The sequence below is a fragment of the Vidua chalybeata genome, chromosome 1 (assembly GCF_026979565.1).
Source record: "Vidua chalybeata isolate OUT-0048 chromosome 1, bVidCha1 merged haplotype, whole genome shotgun sequence".
Taxonomy (NCBI): Eukaryota; Metazoa; Chordata; class Aves; order Passeriformes; family Viduidae; genus Vidua; species Vidua chalybeata.
The window spans coordinates 125,998,067-126,016,297 of NC_071530.1; the positions used below are offsets into that span (position 1 = coordinate 125,998,067).

At 35.0% G+C, this 18,231-nt stretch overlaps 1 protein-coding gene across 6 annotated transcripts in view; it reads left to right on the plus strand.

Annotated features, from left to right (window-relative positions):
- Positions 1-18,231, plus strand: part of RALYL (RALY RNA binding protein like) — a 377,933-nt gene that overhangs the window by 307,331 nt on the left and 52,371 nt on the right. For all 6 annotated transcript variants that reach the window (XM_053955902.1, XM_053955909.1, XM_053955880.1 and 3 more), the window contains one exon: positions 13,954-13,986. In XM_053955902.1, coding sequence (XP_053811877.1) covers positions 13,954-13,986 — 33 coding nt within the window. The remainder of the gene's footprint in view (positions 1-13,953; positions 13,987-18,231) is intronic.

Below are 18,231 nucleotides of genomic sequence, written 5' to 3' on the forward strand. Positions count from 1 at the left end.
TCAGCAATATTCAGGTGGTGGCCAGGCCCACTCAGCAGAGCACACAGCAGCCCACAACTCCTGGGTCCAAGCAGTCTGATCCAGTGGGCTCAGTCTCCCAGTAGTTGGGACCACAGGCACACACCACTACTCCTGGCTACTGTAAAAATAACTCTGTCCTGGACGAAACTAGGACAGTCACTTAAACAAGCTTTGACACTTTTCAGTTTTCATAAGCATGTTCAGGAAAGTTTTCTAGAAGACATCTAGAAGATGTCTTAAGGTAGACATCCAGTGGAAAAACAGTGACTTTGTACAACATAGTACTAAGGATAACAACTATTAACTTTTCAGTTTCCCTTGTTACAGATTTTTAAATGGTATTTTTCATATGTGAGACAATATAAAGAACAATTTTAAGATAAGCAAGCAGGAGTGCTGCACAGGCTTGTAGGATTTTATTTACTTTGAAGTACTTGAGGCTTCAAAAGTGTTCAAAGAACTTTGCATTTCTGAAAAGAAGTTTGTATCACAAAATTAAATTTAATTAAACTTAAATCACAAATTAATTAAGACATTAATACAGAGCAACTGATGTCTATGATGTGTTATATCTTCATAACTTGCTTGTGTGTCCAAGTCATTAGATTCATTTTTTCCTGTAATGGTATAATACCCTTTAATATCTCAGTTCAGGATCTACATTACGTTATTTTAACTTTTCTAGTTTTCTGATCTGTGTGAAAATAATCTCATTTAATCTTACCTGTGTGAAATTTAGCATAAGCCTAAATGTGAGACACAACCTTTTTTAGGTGCAAGACAGATAAATAAATAATAAAAGGACTTCCATTTTTTGTTTAGGCCTTGAAACCATTTTGAGAACATTTAGTCTTTGCTTCAGAAAGCTGTTAAATGCATTATTAATTTTAAGCATGTTCATTGAATATCTGAAAATGTACTTAGAGTAGTGCTCAGGAATCAGCTAAATTCTAACATAGCTATAAACTCCATCAGCATCCGTCATAATTTGCATTGCTGTTCAGTATGTGAGGGGGGGACCTAAACCCCAGAAGATTCAAAATTGTTCTGAATTTTCTTTTTAGCACACCGTTTCTGCAGAAAATCATACACTTAAAAAATCTTCATCTTACAATTGTTTTGCATCTTGTTGTATTGGCTAGCCTCCAGCAAAAATTAATTGTACCAGCAGCACATCTTAGTATCTTTGGAACACAAGGTGAAGATTAAAGGTGATGACACAAATGTGTTAAAGCACTCTTTGGGAGCAATGTTTTGGTAAAATAAAACATCACACTTTGTCTTTTTAATTTAGTGGTGTTTTGATCAGTATTTCACTAAAGCAACTCTGTGTCACCATATGAAAGCCCATTTACTGTTTTTTTCCTGTGTTTACTCTCCAACATACCAAAGTAGAATCAACCATAAGTAGTCTGATGGACTGTTATTCTGCTTCTCTTCATCATAAAATGCTTTAATTATTTGTTGTTCATTTCAGTATACTGCCATGTTATATGGCATATTAAATATATGCCTGAAAGCTTTTTCTCCATTTTGGAAGCCTTTGTTTCAGTTGCTGACTCTGGAGGCTGTTGATGGTGTGCAACCATTCCCAGCTGCTCAAGGAGTGGACCCAAGCCCCAGGGCAGATGAAGCAGAGCCACCGTGCACATGCTGCCTCTGGCTAGCCTTCCCTTAGGACGTGCAGCATGTCCTTTCTCTATGGCTGACAGCTTGGGAGCTGGCTAAAAGTCTTATCTGACACCCCTCTGGTAGTAACAAGGTTGAGAGGGTTTGAGAAAGATGACAAAGGCACCTACTTTTGAATTTTTTGAAAAAACAAAACCAGTGTGCTACAGGCTGGCATAATGGTGCCATTTTATTGCCATAAAAATGAGCACAATTACTGCAGGCTCTGCTGCATGAGGTGGTGGTGGGGATCTGCTGGAGATCACATGGGGCATGAGGAGTCAAAACAAGTCTGGTGGTACTGGTACGACTGAGATTACAGTGTCCCATATCACATCCAAATCTGCTTTCTGAGAAAGCTAGTTACCTGACAAATCTCCAGGGTCAAAGTGATACTTGTACAATGTGGCAAACAGGGGACTAGGATTTGGAAGAAAAATGGAAGCGCAAGTTACTGGGCACTGCCAGGGTATCTAGTCAATCTCTTTGCTCTACACAATTTAACGTTATAGTTGACATATAAACTTTTTCAAGACTGTTTTATCCAAGAAAAATAATCCCTACATGGATTATTTTCATCCTCACCAGACTTCAAGCTTCTTTGGAGTGCCACAAGCAAAACTGGCTGGCCCCAGTATCACATCTTGAAGACTCAGTAAGGAGTTATTATCCCCAGTCCTCCACTATTCCTATTGTTGTCTGGGAATGAAGCTGGCTAGCCTAAGATCCATCCTGCTGAGGCACATCCTGGAGTGAGAAAATTAACAGAATTGATTTAGGGAATAGATTAAGAAAGCCAGGAAAGACTGAGTGAAATAGTCTCTCACTGTGTTAGCTGGGCTGTAACCAGAACCAGCCACTGGTGTTGAGTTCCCACAGCACTGCTCATGTAGCACATGGTGATCCTGCAAAGGCTTCCCTCCAGAACAAATTTTTCCCAGCTATTCTCTGAAATTTCAGGTGTACAGTTCAGCCCTCCCTGAGTGGTATTAGATAGCACAGTGATTTCCCATTACCAATCACTTTGTCACTTAATGCAATTGAAATGTGTATTTAACACACCTGATTTAACTTGCTACTAATTGCCCACATTAAATAGCCTTTACTTTACAATTTCATAACTCCTATGGCCTCTGGAACTAATTTTATTTAAATGTCTAATATTAGTATACTGGAAAGGGATATTTTATTTACATGGTATGGCTGGAAAGGGATATTCTTTTATTTACATGGTATGGTTATTTTTTATGCCAGTGTGGGGGGTTTTGACATAAAAATGTTATCAATTTCCTCAGTACATTTTACTTTTTTAATCTCTGTTACAAAACTGATTTAATTATATTACACATCTTGAATTTCCTTTGGTTTTTCAGTCTTATAGCAGAAACTATTGCTTGCAGTCATTCTCTGTAAGCCAATTCTGCAAGAATTGCTTGCAGTCATTCTCTACTTGCTCTCTGCTTCTTACATTTATTGTAAATATCGTTTATAGAGTTTGGTGTGGTCTGGTTTGCCTCAGAGCCATCCATTATTTTGAATTGCTTTTCTGAGCACTCCTGAGCACCCTTCATTTCAGGAAGAAGTGTGAAAGGGACACTGATGAGCAATTTGATTTTGTCTTCTAGTATAGGAATCTTGAGATCATTCCTCCCACTCGAAAGCGCTGACATAAACTCAACAAGTTCCGTGACAAACAAGTATTACTATTCCATTAGAATACTGCAGGATTTTGCATCATTACTGTAATAGTGTGCCACTGATCGTGTATTATCAATCTTTTTAAACCTGTCATATAATGATACTAACTGCAGGTATAAGTATTTTTCTTAATTGAATACTGTCCTGGATTTCCAACAATCTTTTTCTTTATATTTTTTTCTTAATCGACTTGTGTGTCCATGATTATTACTGACCTACAAGAGACTAAAGACACAGTCCAGAAATCAGAAAATAAACCTGTTCTAGTATTTTCTGATTCTTTACTTTTACATTAAATTGTGTAAATTCCTACTTTATTCCATCCACTGCATGAAAAAAAAAAAGCCTATGAAACATAATTTTTCTATGACTATGTCATATTAAAACTATAGAAAGATATAGAAATATATAGAAAGATTAAGACTATAGAAATATTTCTCTTTAATCAAAGTGATTCTTTTTCTACAGAAATGTATCCTCCTGATGCTTTTGATTATCCTTCTTTTTGAGAAAAGCTTTTCTGTTTCAGTACAGTGGAATGGGCCTAATATAAATGTTGTTCTGCAGCTCTTCTCCTGACAAAACACTTAGCTTCCATAGAAAATCCCCACATTTCTAGATATGTTTAAATAGAGAGATTTTAAGTCCAGCAGGATATTATTTACATTCATTTTATCAAAGAATGTTGCCAGTGGTCACATCTGAAACAGCAATTACTGTACAGAAAAAATATAATTGAGTTTCAAATTCTTACTTGAACAGTACAAATTTTGCTTGTGTTGAAAATTTAAATAGTATTCTCAATTACATAAAAAATCTTAAAAGGTGCAAATACAAAGCTACAGCAGACCCAGTGATTCAGTTTGAACCTTTTGTTTTTTTGTTTGTTTGTTTTCTTTCAATAAAAGACTCCCATGTCAAATAACTAATATCACAGGAATATTTTTTTTTAAATCTGCTGATGGAAGGTAGTACATGCAGGTCTTCATTTCTAAGTTATGGTGCTGTAATTGCAATCATTTTGATCCCATAGATGTTTAAAACAGTACAAGCGCTCAGAGGGGCTGGGAAAGGCAGACAATGGTTTAAGTTTGCCCTTTCACATGATTCAGAGTATGATTGTGCAGCACTTTATAGCTTTAGAGAGGGGAGGAAATGGGGGAGAGAAAGATATCTCAGGTCCTTAGCAACATCCAGGAAAATCTTTTGCTTCTGTTTATTTTGAAATAAATCCCAGATTAAAAAAAAAGACCAAAAGACATAAAATGCAACTGGCATCTTGATTTCTTCATTCAGTCATATTATTCCTAACCTGTGAGGTAACTCCAACAACAACTAAGGCAACAAAACTTTTTTTCATAAATCTTCCTATTCACTATTTTAAAAATACTGCTTACTCCCCTTAAGAAGGGGACTAGGGCAGGTTTTGCCTCTCAGATCATCACTCTATGATAAATCTTACATTTTTCTCATGTTTGTTTGCTTTTATTCACCATGAATTTTTAGATGATGGCTTTGACACAGATCCATTTAGAAGTAGGTCCTATGTAAAAACTTGCACTTGTCTTTGTAACAATCTTCCCTCAAGTTATCCCTTAGACTTATACAGTATTTCCTCAGGTTTTTGTTCCTTTGTTAAGAGGATGTGACTCCAGCTTATACACATCTGCACAGGAGCTGCATCCCTCTTCCTATCTCCGTACTCTTCCTCTTGCATAACGTGATATGTGGTATCACATGAATGATGGTGTCTTCTTCCACAAAAGCTCAGATGCCATAATCACATTCATGCTCAGAGATTAGCAAATTTGGAGAATAGGCTGTTCACTTATTATTGTTGGGGTTTTTTCCTGGTGTTTAATTTTCTTTCTTACTTTTTTCGTTCTGCTGCGAAACATGAAGCAATATACTATAGATAAAGTATCTAACTGTAAACTTATCTCTGTTTTTTTTATGGTTTTTAATCACTGTTTATACCACAATAGAACAGAAAACATATCTACAATTTTCTGATGACATTGAAATTATTATGACTCCTTTCTTATCCAATTGAAATAATTACAACTCCTTTCTTATCCGAGAATTTTAGCTGCTAATATAAATGAGAAAACTTTGGCTTATAAATCAAAAAGTAAATTCCTAAAAGATCCAGAGTATTGATGGGTTTGCCTGCAGGCAAACAGAAATAGTAGTTTTAGTCACACATTTGCTTTCAGTCTTGACAGCCTGAGGCCTATTCCTATCCCTTATTACATGTGAAATTTCTACCCTTTGTTACTGCACGGATTCTTGCATTTAATTTAAGAAATAATCACTTTGGATTCGATGTTGTTTTCCACATGAAGGTGATGTCTTCTGTAGGTATTCTGCTGTATTTCAGTTAGGCTAAAAAGACTAGTGCTTCAACATATTAAAAAAATCAGGAACTGACAACATGGTATTTTTCTACATTTGAGTTTTAGTGAAGAAGGCATCATGGAAGTAGTATCAAGAGTCACAGACACTGCTGTTCAGAAACTGTCCTATTAAGTCTCGGGTTCATGACAGAGAATAGAGAAGGACCTGTCTTGGCATTGCAAATGAACAGAGGAATTCTTCATTTTCAGGAATTTAGTAAACCCTTAATTGCTGCAGTAATCAGAGATGCAGAACGCTGTGCTTCAGAGAACCACTTAGTGGACATGCAATTAGGCATTGGTTCTCACATAATGTAAAACCTCTAATTATATAGCAGGCTGTAATTTGGTCTGGGAGCTGCTGGTGCAAAGGCACCATTTAGGTGGCTTACAGAGAACAACAGAAATATGATGCTGGGTTATAAATTTAGCACTCTGTGAATAAATAAGGAAGTTTGGATAAGCAAGAAACTCTAACACATTTTAAAGTCTTATGAATTATATTAGAAGAAGAAATTTAAAGTATACTTAATTTGAAAGAAAATGGATTGTTAAGTAAAATTACAAATAGCGTGGAAGGCTGTGTGAAACACAGAGGGACAATAGCAACATATTATTATGCAGTGAATTATAAAAATAAAATTTCCATGAAGCTTTATTTCTTGGTGAATTCTGCTAGTCTTGGAACATACAGTCTGAAAATATGTTATCTACCCTACCAGAACTGATACTTAGTGCTGTTGATCCATAATGTCAAATGTAATTTTATTTTTTAAAGCATAGGTTACAAATTGCATTCCTTTTGGTACTACATGCCATAATCATATGTGATTTGAGTCCTAAAAACTGAACATTTTCTTATACCTATTGGCTTAAAAATGTCTATTGCACTTTTCATTTTTGCATGAGTGAGATTATTCTAGGAAACAGCATGACAAACATGAATCTTACATTGCTAGAGAAGTGACACTCCTGTAACTGCTTTAAAGTGTTAGGAGTGTCATTGAGAAAAAAGGATATTAGGCCTCTGCCCTTGGGATCCTCAAAGGCAATGCCTGCATTAACCTTCATCTCTTTGTGACTGCAAATAGCCATGCAGCAAAGTAGTATTGATTGTGTGCATTAGATCAGTCAACACTGTTTTGTTCAACCCACCCTGAAGAAGCCAGTCTAGATGGTTTTAGATCAGTACATATTGACCTGACTGTTCTTACTCTGCGTTACAGCAGAAGAGGGTCAGGTGAAATCAACTTCATGTAAAGAATGATTAAACCTGTAAGGAAGAGATCTCTAAGGCACACTACTTAGAACATTATATTTTTCTCAAAATTCTGTCTTTTGTTTAGAGCATAGCTTTTTGAAAAATTCAGCAACTATTAAAAATCATGGGAAAAAGCAAAGAAAAATTGACAGCAGCATGGAGTTATTTTCGTTCTTCAGGTTTTGTTTCCTTTGCTTTCTTTAACAAAGATACCAAATTGAGCATGTTTTGAGTTTTGGAAACTTGCAAGAATCTCACTATGAATCTTAAGTGTGAATTGCTTCATGACTGGAAACATCACTCAGTGATGTATGGGTTAAACACAGTTTAGCTTTAGCTTTGGCAACAGAAGACTTCTCTTGGGTGGCATGGGAGGAAACTGGAATCCCTTATTGTCTAAGAAGGTTTTCAAATGTAGAGTCTGAATCAATTTCATTCCAAATTACAATTTAGTTTTCCTCAGACATGCTACCAGGATTTAGTCAACTCTGAGAATCCATGCCACTGTTCATGTAATCTTTATGAATCTTGGATTCATAAAGAAAGATGCAGCAAGATCTAACCTGTAAAATCAGATAGGATACAGCTTTTAAATTACTTAGAGCTTTTAGGTTTCCCTCTCTTCTTGCTGCCTAAAATTTAGGCCACCCATTTAAGAATATTATTGGAAACTACTTCCTTTTTTCCTTTAGTTCCCCTGAGTTCTGCATGTCACCCTTTCCTACCACATCCCCAAAACACTTCCATCCCATGTTGTAACAGTAATGCATTCAGTATCCACTATGACAATGTACATTTCTGCTGATATATCAAAACTAACTTTTGCATATGCTGGTTTAAGTCTCATCCCAACCTCTTGCTGCTGTGAAAGTTAGCCCAGAGAAGAGGCAGTCTCTCTAAAACACTTCCTCCCTGTATGTTAAGATACCTTTTATCCTTTTATTCAGTTTTTCAACTGTCAAACACATATATATATATATATACACTGGGCCAAAATTCCATTTCTTTCACTTCAAAACACTGAAAAGACTAGAGGCATCTCCATCCTGCATCATATTAAATGCAAAGTGCATAAATGCAAACTGAACCCAAAGGTGAGCAGAAGCATTCCTAGACAGAAAATCAAGCTGTCCTATGGGGACAAACTATAATTTCAGTTTTCTCTATAACAAAAAATTAAGCTGTGTGATCCATATCACCTACAAATGTCTTGGGAAGTTAGCTTCTTCTGGGTACAACTTTTTCCTCATGGACTTGGAGAAAAGCTGGTGCTTCAAGAAGTGGTCTAAGTTATTCTCGATCTTAATTAACTGAGTCAAAAAAGTCACAAAATATTATAAAAAAGTATCTTTTTTAATCAGTCAGCATGTGTAATGTGTTGTGATACTTTCATAAGGGACTAAATATGTATTATACATCTATTAAGAATTATGTATAGATCTGCACAGAGAGAGGCTGGTAGCCAAAGGAATAATCTTGTTTGATAATCTGTTTATCCCTAGAGTGCTTAGTAGTATAGCTTTCTTATTGAATAAATTCTTCAGTAATTAGTAAAATTTAGTTTTAGCACACTTGAATATTTCAGTTGTAAACTTTGATTAACTATAATCTGAGACTAGAAGAGAGGAAGCATGTGCTGATTAAAGGACACTTCTCAATCAGCTCTGAGGAAAGATGTTTTAATACTTCCCCATAACTAGCAGTCTCTTGTTACTCAGTCCTTCTTCTTTTGAAAAGCTTTTCTGCAATACCCAGCCAGTTGTCCTTCATTTCATATAAAATAGTTCTTGTTCTCAAATTCTCACTATGCTTTGCTTTTTTAGATTTCATCACACTGAATTCATACTAATTCTTCAATTTATTAAAAAAAAATCATATTTTAACTCTCTTCACTGGATGATTAAAAACCAGCTTTTTGGTACCTATTTTACATGCAGTAACATTTTTGTTAAAATATTTTATGCACACCAATGTTAAATGAATCATAACACTGAGTATTCCTATTATTTAATGTGGCTCTCTTTCCCATTGGCATAATTCTTTGTTCATGGTCATCCTCAGGATAGATTTTGTTTTCTCAGCTTGATTATGAGACTCTCACATCAGGCAATATCAAGAGCTTTAAAAATGAGAGTAAGTCTTACCTATTATCTGTCTTATCATTTACCCACCAAGTCAGTTACCACATCAAAGGACTACGTTTGCACTGAGAAATGAGAGTTTGAGCTCGCAGTATGTTAGTTTCCACCCATGGCTTAAGTGATGCACTTTATTTTGTGCTAGAATCTTTATAATTCAATAAATAACAGAAGCACTTAGGTCTGTCGAATACAACTTCTTGAGGTACTGCAAAAACTAATACATAGTATTGTGCAAGATTCATTAAAACAACAGTTGGTTGTTGTTGTTTTTCTAATCTGAGTTATCAATTGCAATGTCAACCACCAGATGGGAGCAGAACTTATTAAAGTTGTTAGGGACAATTGTAAAAATTGACATAAACATGTAAATTATTCTTCCATTCCCTCTGCTTCTAAAACACTTCTGATAGATTAGATCTTCTATACAGTCATTCTACCATTTATTTCTTCCAGAATATGATAGAGTTTCTTGATAAAACTTGTCAACATTTATAAAGATATTTATGGAAGCTTCAGAAGACAAAATGAGTTTCTTATCTTATTCTATTTGACAATGGTTACTGACAATGTCCAGGAAAATGATCTTGGATTGAAATTAAGTCACAGAAAGCAGAAAGGAAAGATTACCTAGTTTACACCAGCAATTGTTCTTTCAGACTCAATAGATAGCGGAAGTTATATGAAATCATATTTCTTCTGTAAATTAAGACATGCTTGTATTAGACTTGCTTGCATTGAATGGAAATATTGGGAGGTAGCAAAATTTACAATGCAAATGCTTTAAAAAGTAATTAGATGACAATATATAACACTGCTTAAAAAGTTCTGAAGAAAGACGGTTTTTAATCACTTCAAACCACAAACTCAACATTCAGAGAAAAATGCATCTATGTTTGATTACTATGAATGGAAACATAAGTTTCTTCTGGAAGGTCTCTTGAGTTGTTCTTGTCATTTTAAAATTTAATGCATTGATAAACAGGGTAAACCATAAATCTGAATATTCTTTCACTACACATATTTCTGCTTAATCTTTGGTCCTGCTAATTCTTTGGTGCTAATTCTTTGGTTCCTAAAGCTGCACAATGCAAAAAAAGACATTCTTGACAGGTAAATAAGTCAGCCACATCAGTTAGTCTAAATACACATTAACACTATACTGAAGTCCAAAATGCTTTACAGTTGTCCTGACTTTCCTATCTGGCTTGAATATAAATGTTCCCAACCCCCTTGAAAACTGCAGTCACTATTCATGCATTTTAAAGTCAAACAGAAAATGTGTGATGTCAGCTACACAGTCAGCTAATCCTCCTCAGGAATTCTGATATGAAGGTTGTAACCTAAAATGGTGACTCATCTGAAAAAATATTTGTTCCAGACCCCTTTCTCTGATTCAAGGCAGATGGTTTTGTTTTTTCAACAAGTCAGAATAAGAATCCCAACAAATTCATTAAATTCCATGCATTTTTCCTACTAAGTGCTTAAAGATGAAATCATATTATTAGCAAGAGGAAGAATATATTGATTCATAATTAATTACCTTGGAGAATCCTTGGCTAAAATCCATTTGCTTGTGTACTGCATTGATATTTTAGAAATGTTTTTCACTTTTTCCTATACACAGTTTTGGGAAGAAGAGGAGAAGATTCTTTAACAAGTAATTATATAGATTTATGTATCTTGGGTCAGGCCTCAAATGCAGAAAAATTCGTGCCTGTAATCTTGATAGGACAATTATGCAAGAAAGTAGAATTTACTTTGGGATCTTGATGTCATTCCATGATTTGTTTACAAGCCAAAGAGGAATTCACACATCCTTAGTCTAGTCACATTTCCCTGTATGTTTGTTTGCAAACCTTGAAAATTTGTCCATCTGGATGTTCAGTCCATGTCAAAGATGGAATTTAGATAATTGCCATTTATATAAGAAAGTTTAGCAGCAAAGAAAATAATAAAATGCACAATTGGGTTAATCAGACCTTGTAAAGTATCTCTCCAAGACAGGTTGCAAGGTTGCAACACTAAATGGGAAATTTGTAGGGTATTTATTGTAAACACAGTGTAACAGGACTGTAGCATATCAATGGCTAGTAATCAACTGCCTATGCCTGTTCAGTTTACAGTGACTGAAACTGTAACCAGTGACTGAAACCAGTTTACAGTGACTGGTTTTAATTGAGCAACTGACATAGTGTAAAAATTCTTTTTCCTCCTGCAAAACTTATCTATCACATGTAGATAAGGAAAATCTTAGCTCAGAAAACCTTAGCTGAGAATCAAAGCAGAGCACCACTTCAGTCTGCCATGTCCCAGTCCTGCTATTGATTAGCCTCCCTCCCTCCCATTCAAACTGATATATTGCCTTGGCATATTGACACACTGATCTTTTCTGATGGGAAAACCATTTCAGGAAAGAAAGAAAAAATCTCAGTCTGTCATGCTTCACTACCACTCCTACATAATTAAAACATGATTCCCTTTGTTTACTGTCTAGCTTAGTATTTCTTGGACACAAAATATATTTCTGCAAAGAAGACATCTGCTTTAAGATTTTTCCTGGAGGTGTATGACAGCCCTTCTCAAAACTTATCAGAACTAGTCTTTTTGCAATATCATATTGAATTTTTCAAGAATTCCTCAAAACTCTGGAAAAGTCAGTGTACATTAGGTTGAAAAGAAAGGTAAGAAGTGTTTTTTATTGACAACTGTCACCAGTAAAGATTATATAAAATGTTACTTCATATTGTGTTGCAGTTTTAAACCTTTATATTAATTTGCCATATACTGAATTACCAAATAAAAGGCCAACAGATAATTGTGTTCCTTTACTATGAGGAACACTTGAACTAATTAAAAGTAATTCAGCAAATTATCTAAAAACATTTAGTCAAATATAGAGAGAGGTCAAACCTGGGGCAGCAGTATTTAAATATAATTGAATTCCAGCTTGAGAACTGACTTCAAATAGATTTTTAAATGCAGTATTTTGTCTGCAGGGCATTCTATCATACACTCTGTCTTCAAATAAAATCCACCAGAATTTCCTCTATAAGGGTAGTGCTAGGTTTCTCTTGATTACAAAATTTCTGTATTATTAAGTATTTATGTTCTAGGGCTTTCATTGTTTGGTCAACTTGCTTATAGTTAATCTCTCCAGCCAGACACTGAGTGCTGATTCATTTCACTAAACAGAAAAAGAGGAAACCAAAATGTGACACTAGTGCAAAGAACCTGCAGGAGAAGGGTGAAACCCCCCATGAAGGGCCCTGTCACTTTATTGCTCTCTGGCAGCACTGCCTGAGCACAGAGAATGCCAAGTTCAGATTTTCTTGGGACTGCCCCGATCACAAGGACATGCAGCTTTGGGCTTCTACTGTGCTTCCAGGTATATGCAAAGCCATCAGTGCTTCCTCTTCTATTCTTCTAGTTCCACATGGGTTTCAACCCCAGAAAGAAATGGAATGGTGAGCTATAGTCATTAAGACAACAGAAAAGGGACTGCGTTTTCAATGTTTTGGATTTTAGATGATGGTAATAATTAAACTGGTCTATTGGCTTGTGAGTTTTTGCACAAAACCTTTGCTGAATAAAAAATAACTGCAACAGTACTCAGATATTTTACAAAGAGGACTTTCATGAAACTTCTTCCCTAAAATATTTATTATTTAAAGTACTTTTGTTTACAACTAATGGTAATTGTTTAAAGTTAATTATATTTCAAATATTTTATTGTGGGCCTAAATTGGCTTCAGATTCATAAATTAAATGTTCATTTCCACATATGATATGTTTTGCTGCATTAGAAAGTACAAAGAGGCTACAAAAGATATTAATTAAAGGCTACAAAGAGATATTAATGACCTGGGTGTTTATTTTCTGCTCTTCCTAACACACTACACTCCGTGGGAATCATCACAACAGAACATTTTTGTACATCACGTAACCACTCAAAATTAGTCAGCTGCAAATATGCTTTAAACATGTTTCTAAAGGATCTTAAAATCACATACTAATGGTACTATCAAGCAGCTGATATGAGTAAACTCACTGAAGTCACAACACACTAAAAAAATAAGGGCAGCCAGTTGCAGATACCAGAGCAGGAACACTACCTGATAGCACAGATGAGGACTCTTGTATCTGTCCTGGTTGGATGGAAAGTCCCACTAGAAGAGGCTCCTGCCAGTGTGCAGGTGCTGCATCTCCTCACAGCCACAGCACCTGCAGCAGGGAGTGGGAGAGCACTTTGAACCACTGGGCTTATAACTGAGCATGATTCTGGATCTACCAAAACAGTGACACCCAGATCTACACAAGGCCAATTCTGGCAAATGGGACAGAAGTTCTCATAATGATGAAGTGATCATGTCATATGAGCATAGGATGCTGGAAACCAACCAAAAAAAAAAAAAAAAAAAAAAAAGTAACAAAAAGAACAAAGTATTTCTTGTTCAGTCTAGACATTCCATTCAAATTTCTACACAAGTCATCTGAATCTGTGAAACTCAAAGGGCCTAGATGTGCTTCTTTGTAAATATTTGATCTCTAGATCAAAGTTCCACTGGGAAAATGGGATTTTTTCCAAGTTAAGCAGAAACTAAAGCGGCATATTAAAGGTGCCTACTAAAATGAATCAGGCCCTTCTATTCATGCTAAATTGCATCATTAAATAAACTTGACACTGAGAATGGCTGTTTTAAATTCATTGCACAATTGTTTTTAAACACAATAAATACCTATATTTAAAACTTTTTTATTTACTTGGCAGACTTGAATCAAAGGAGCCTTTCCTGTCTGTTGGGTAAGTAAGAATATGTATATTTTCATGGATATTTATATATTTAACAACCATACAATATAATTTATGAGATTATGTTTTCCTTCTCATAAAGAAACTAAGTATGTTTTGCCTTTATTGACTAAACAAAACTGACACTAAACTACATATAGGAGTTAAATGTTGCATTACAAGGTAGCTGGTTTATTAATTTATTTTCACTGACTTTATTCAGAAACCATTCTAAATATCATCTATACCACTTGTCTAAACCACAAAAAAGTAATTGATAATGCCCTCTAAAAAATATAATACTTCAATAACAGGAATAAAGTCAAATTTATGAAATAGAACAAAAATCACATTTTTAATCAATTTGAATATAAATTATAATCAATTTGATTATAAATCACTGCACTGATTTGCATATTTCAGCCATAGCCTTCATAGTGTCACAGTCACTTAAACAGTTATATGTTCTATATATTAAAATGATAACTCATCATACTTAAAAATTTATTTTAAATGTATCATATTCTAAAAAAATACCATTCTTATATAAAATACAGACTAATATATGTATTACTGGTAATTATCTGTATTTTATTTCTGAGTCCGTATTTCACTTTTCATGCACAGTTTTCCTTTCAGCTTCTTTCTTTAAAACTTTCCAAAGTGTCCTAACATTCTCCCTCCCTGTTTTCCTTCAGAACTGTCTTTTTATGTGTCTTTACTCTCAACTTCCTTTGTTCACACCCTACTTTGTGTTATCAAGAATATAAACTGAAGACAAATGCTCCTATACAAAATATCTGTTTAAGGGTTAGCTCTACCATGCAATTATCAGTAACTTCCAAACTGTTGTACTAACTGCAGAACTAGAAGTCAACTTCAAACTCTTAAGTGTGAAGTGAAGCATGTAATTTATGATCAAAAGAACTCAACAAATTAGCTTAATCAGGACTGAGATATGTCTTGGTTTCTGTAGCATAAAATAACTCTGGTTTGTTTGAGTATATTTTGGATTAATTGCTTGCTGTTTCTACTTTCTACCAAATCAAAATTATTGGAAAATATTTAGAGAGGGTGTGGAGGGTACATTGCTATTGTTTTGCATGCTTTGAAATGTCCAAATCTGTTATCAAATTCAGTCCCTTCTATTAATAGCTTTCATTACTCCAATTTGTAACTTATCCTATTAAGTTGGCTTTTTGGGGCCTCCACTCTCATAATGAAGTGATTATTTGAAAATATCAACAAGATTCTCTGTAATGTACTCAAATTCTTTTATGCAAGTTCATAATAAGGAAAATAGATAAAACCTCCCAAAATTATTCCCTGTGTGCTACTTTTGCCTTTTACTTCTGTATTTCTTCCACCCCAAGGAGGTCATGAGAGGGTTAGACCACTGTGTTCTGAGGAGGAGCCCAAGTCAACATCCACCTCCTTAGTACCACATAAAAGAGATGTTCCTCCTAGTCCCACAAAAACTGGGGAGTTCTTTTTTACAGAGAATGAGTTCTTGTGCCAGGATCTGTATCTGATGTTTTAGCTCAGACAGCTGCAACCACCAGGCTTTTAAAATACAGTAATGTTTGCAGAAGAAATGCTGACAACCACTATTAAACAAACACATGGGTGCCCTTAATAGCTCTTGCTGCCAGAGTTTGTCAAAACACCAATCTAAATTACTTTTGGCTGTCTCCAGATGGCTTGATCCTGCACACCAGCCTTCCATTCATCTATCTTCTGTAACAGAGATTTGTTTCCACATTCTCATTATGCTGCCTGCAGGACCTAATTAAGCTTTTTCATTTTGCTGTGCCTAAGCATATGACTTCTTGGTGCTTTTCCATTGCTAATTGTTTTGGCAGGGGAAGGGAACACGAAGTGTGGCAACCTAAGACGTCAAGACTGCCACAGGTTTTTGAGCTCTGTGTGTATGTGCAGGGCTGCAATCGTCCCATAAGAGATCCCACAAAAGAAAAGTGGTGGATAAAATGTTGCATTTTTTTCCTCACCCTCAGAAAGCAGCCAGAGAGAAGCAGACCCCAGCTCTTGCTGTTGTCCTTCATGTCCCAAATGCAGGAAGAGAACACCTCCTGTACTCCCTTGGTAAAGAGAATTCCATGTATCATGTAGCATTCTTTCTATGCAAAGTGCATAGCAAAGAAGAAATACCCACTCTCCTTTACTCCATGTGCAAGGCAGGGGCATAATTTGGCACTGAAGCCATAGTAACATCTTTAATGAAATGCTACCATCTCTAATGTAAAAATCCATCAAGAATACAGTCTATTCAGATAAGAGTGACTGAATGCAATATTGTGATTTTGGACTAAAATACAAAATTGAATTTTATATTTGTGTTGTATTTCTTTGCCTCTTAGTGATGAAGATAAAATCCTTAGCAAAGGCTGAGATATTTGTTACTGTAGAATGCTGAGTGACAGCCTGTAAGGGCACAGGATACTCCTCTCCAGAAATGTTGTTTCCACTCTTTTTGGGGTTTGTGTTCATATTCAGCATAATCAAGACCAAGAGGTGTCTGGACTTTCTTTCCTTTTCATGTTATATAGCATTCATGTTCATGTAGGTTTAGTACAAAAAAGAAGTCGTGCAAATGCTCAAAGTGCCTGGAAGACTTTAATATCAGAGGCAAGAGTTTTTGTAAATATCCACCACTGAAAATGCATCAAATTAACTTCATGCAGAAAAGTTTGAAAGTTTCAGACTTAAAAAAACAAGGCAAATCAAGAATCTTGATTAAAAAAATATATGGATACTGCAAAATGGATACTGCAAAAACAACTGAGTGCCATCTCATATTAAGTTCATCCTGCTTTGTGCAAAGGATGTATTATATTTTAAAAGCAATATATATTTAAAATACCAACATCTTTTAAATTATCCACATCAGCTCTCCACAGTTGGAAATTTCCTAATAGTAAAGATGCATAATTATCACCTCAACAAAACAGTCACCATTCTCTCTAGATAATTAGATTAGTTATCCAATTGTTAACTACCAGATATTACTTGGCAGCTGATTTATCATAGCTATCTGCATTTAAGAGTTTAGCACCTGATAAATTTCAGCTAATACTGCATGCAGAATTGTAATTGGTCATTGGTCTGAGCCTTAAAATTAAAATCTCATTTTGTAAGACACAGCCAATGCAGGATCTTTTAAGGCCTGTAATAGTATTATATGGTGAATAGAGACCATAATTATTTTGTAACTGTGTTGCACAACAAATTCTTTTAATTAATTATTTTTGGGTTCTTACTATAATTGTATGTAACTTCCATGATAACGCACAATCAATATAACTTCAATACATGCAGAGGCAGAAAAGTCCATCATAGCAAGTAATAATTTTGTCAAACATGTAAAAATATTTCTCTTCTCTGTCAGACGTCATTTAATATGTCCCAAATTGCTGAATTCAGAAGAGACAGGAAGAGAGACAGAAACAACTGATTTTTTTAGAGTCTCCTGAAAACAGAATCATTTACTGCCAGCTGCAGAGAATGGGCTTATTTCTGGATAAGCAGGCAATAGTGCTTCACTGAAATGGTCTTTGAAAATGTATGTGTTATATACATCTGGTTATCAGCTGAGATTCAATCTATTCTCTGATTTTTTCAATTTTTTTTAATTAATTGTTTCCTATAAGCAGTATAATTTTAGGTGGAAAGCCCAGAAGGAAACACAAGTGAAAATTAATGCATTGTATATATTTATTGAATGATGAATAGTTGTCTGCCACGGAAGACAGAAGAGAGATACAAGTAAAATTAGCACCAGTTAATGCATATTTTACATTCTTAGTGAAAACACTAGACGTCTACTCTATTACTAGAGTAGTAGTATAAACTACTACTTTGGTCTCCAAGGTCCTCTTTCTAGAAAGTATATGACAGTAGAAAATACTGAAAATCCATGCTTTTTCCAAATAATACCTTAACCACAGTAACTTTCAAACATAGGCACTTACTTCTGCAAGAGACAGAGTAATTTTGGTGGGCTCAGATTCTTGGAAGAACTTGGAAATGCTTCTAAAATACAAAAAGTAAATTTCATTAATTTTCTTCCAGAAGAATAGTTCTAAGAGACATCAAATAGCTCAAATTTGTCACTCACATTTCTTCCTTTTGCTTAGTAGTATTTTCTTTCCTGCAAGACCATTTTGCAGATCTATAGGAAATTCTGCTCTTATACATTGGTTTAAGGGATCCCATTCCACAGAAGTGAGATTAAATAAA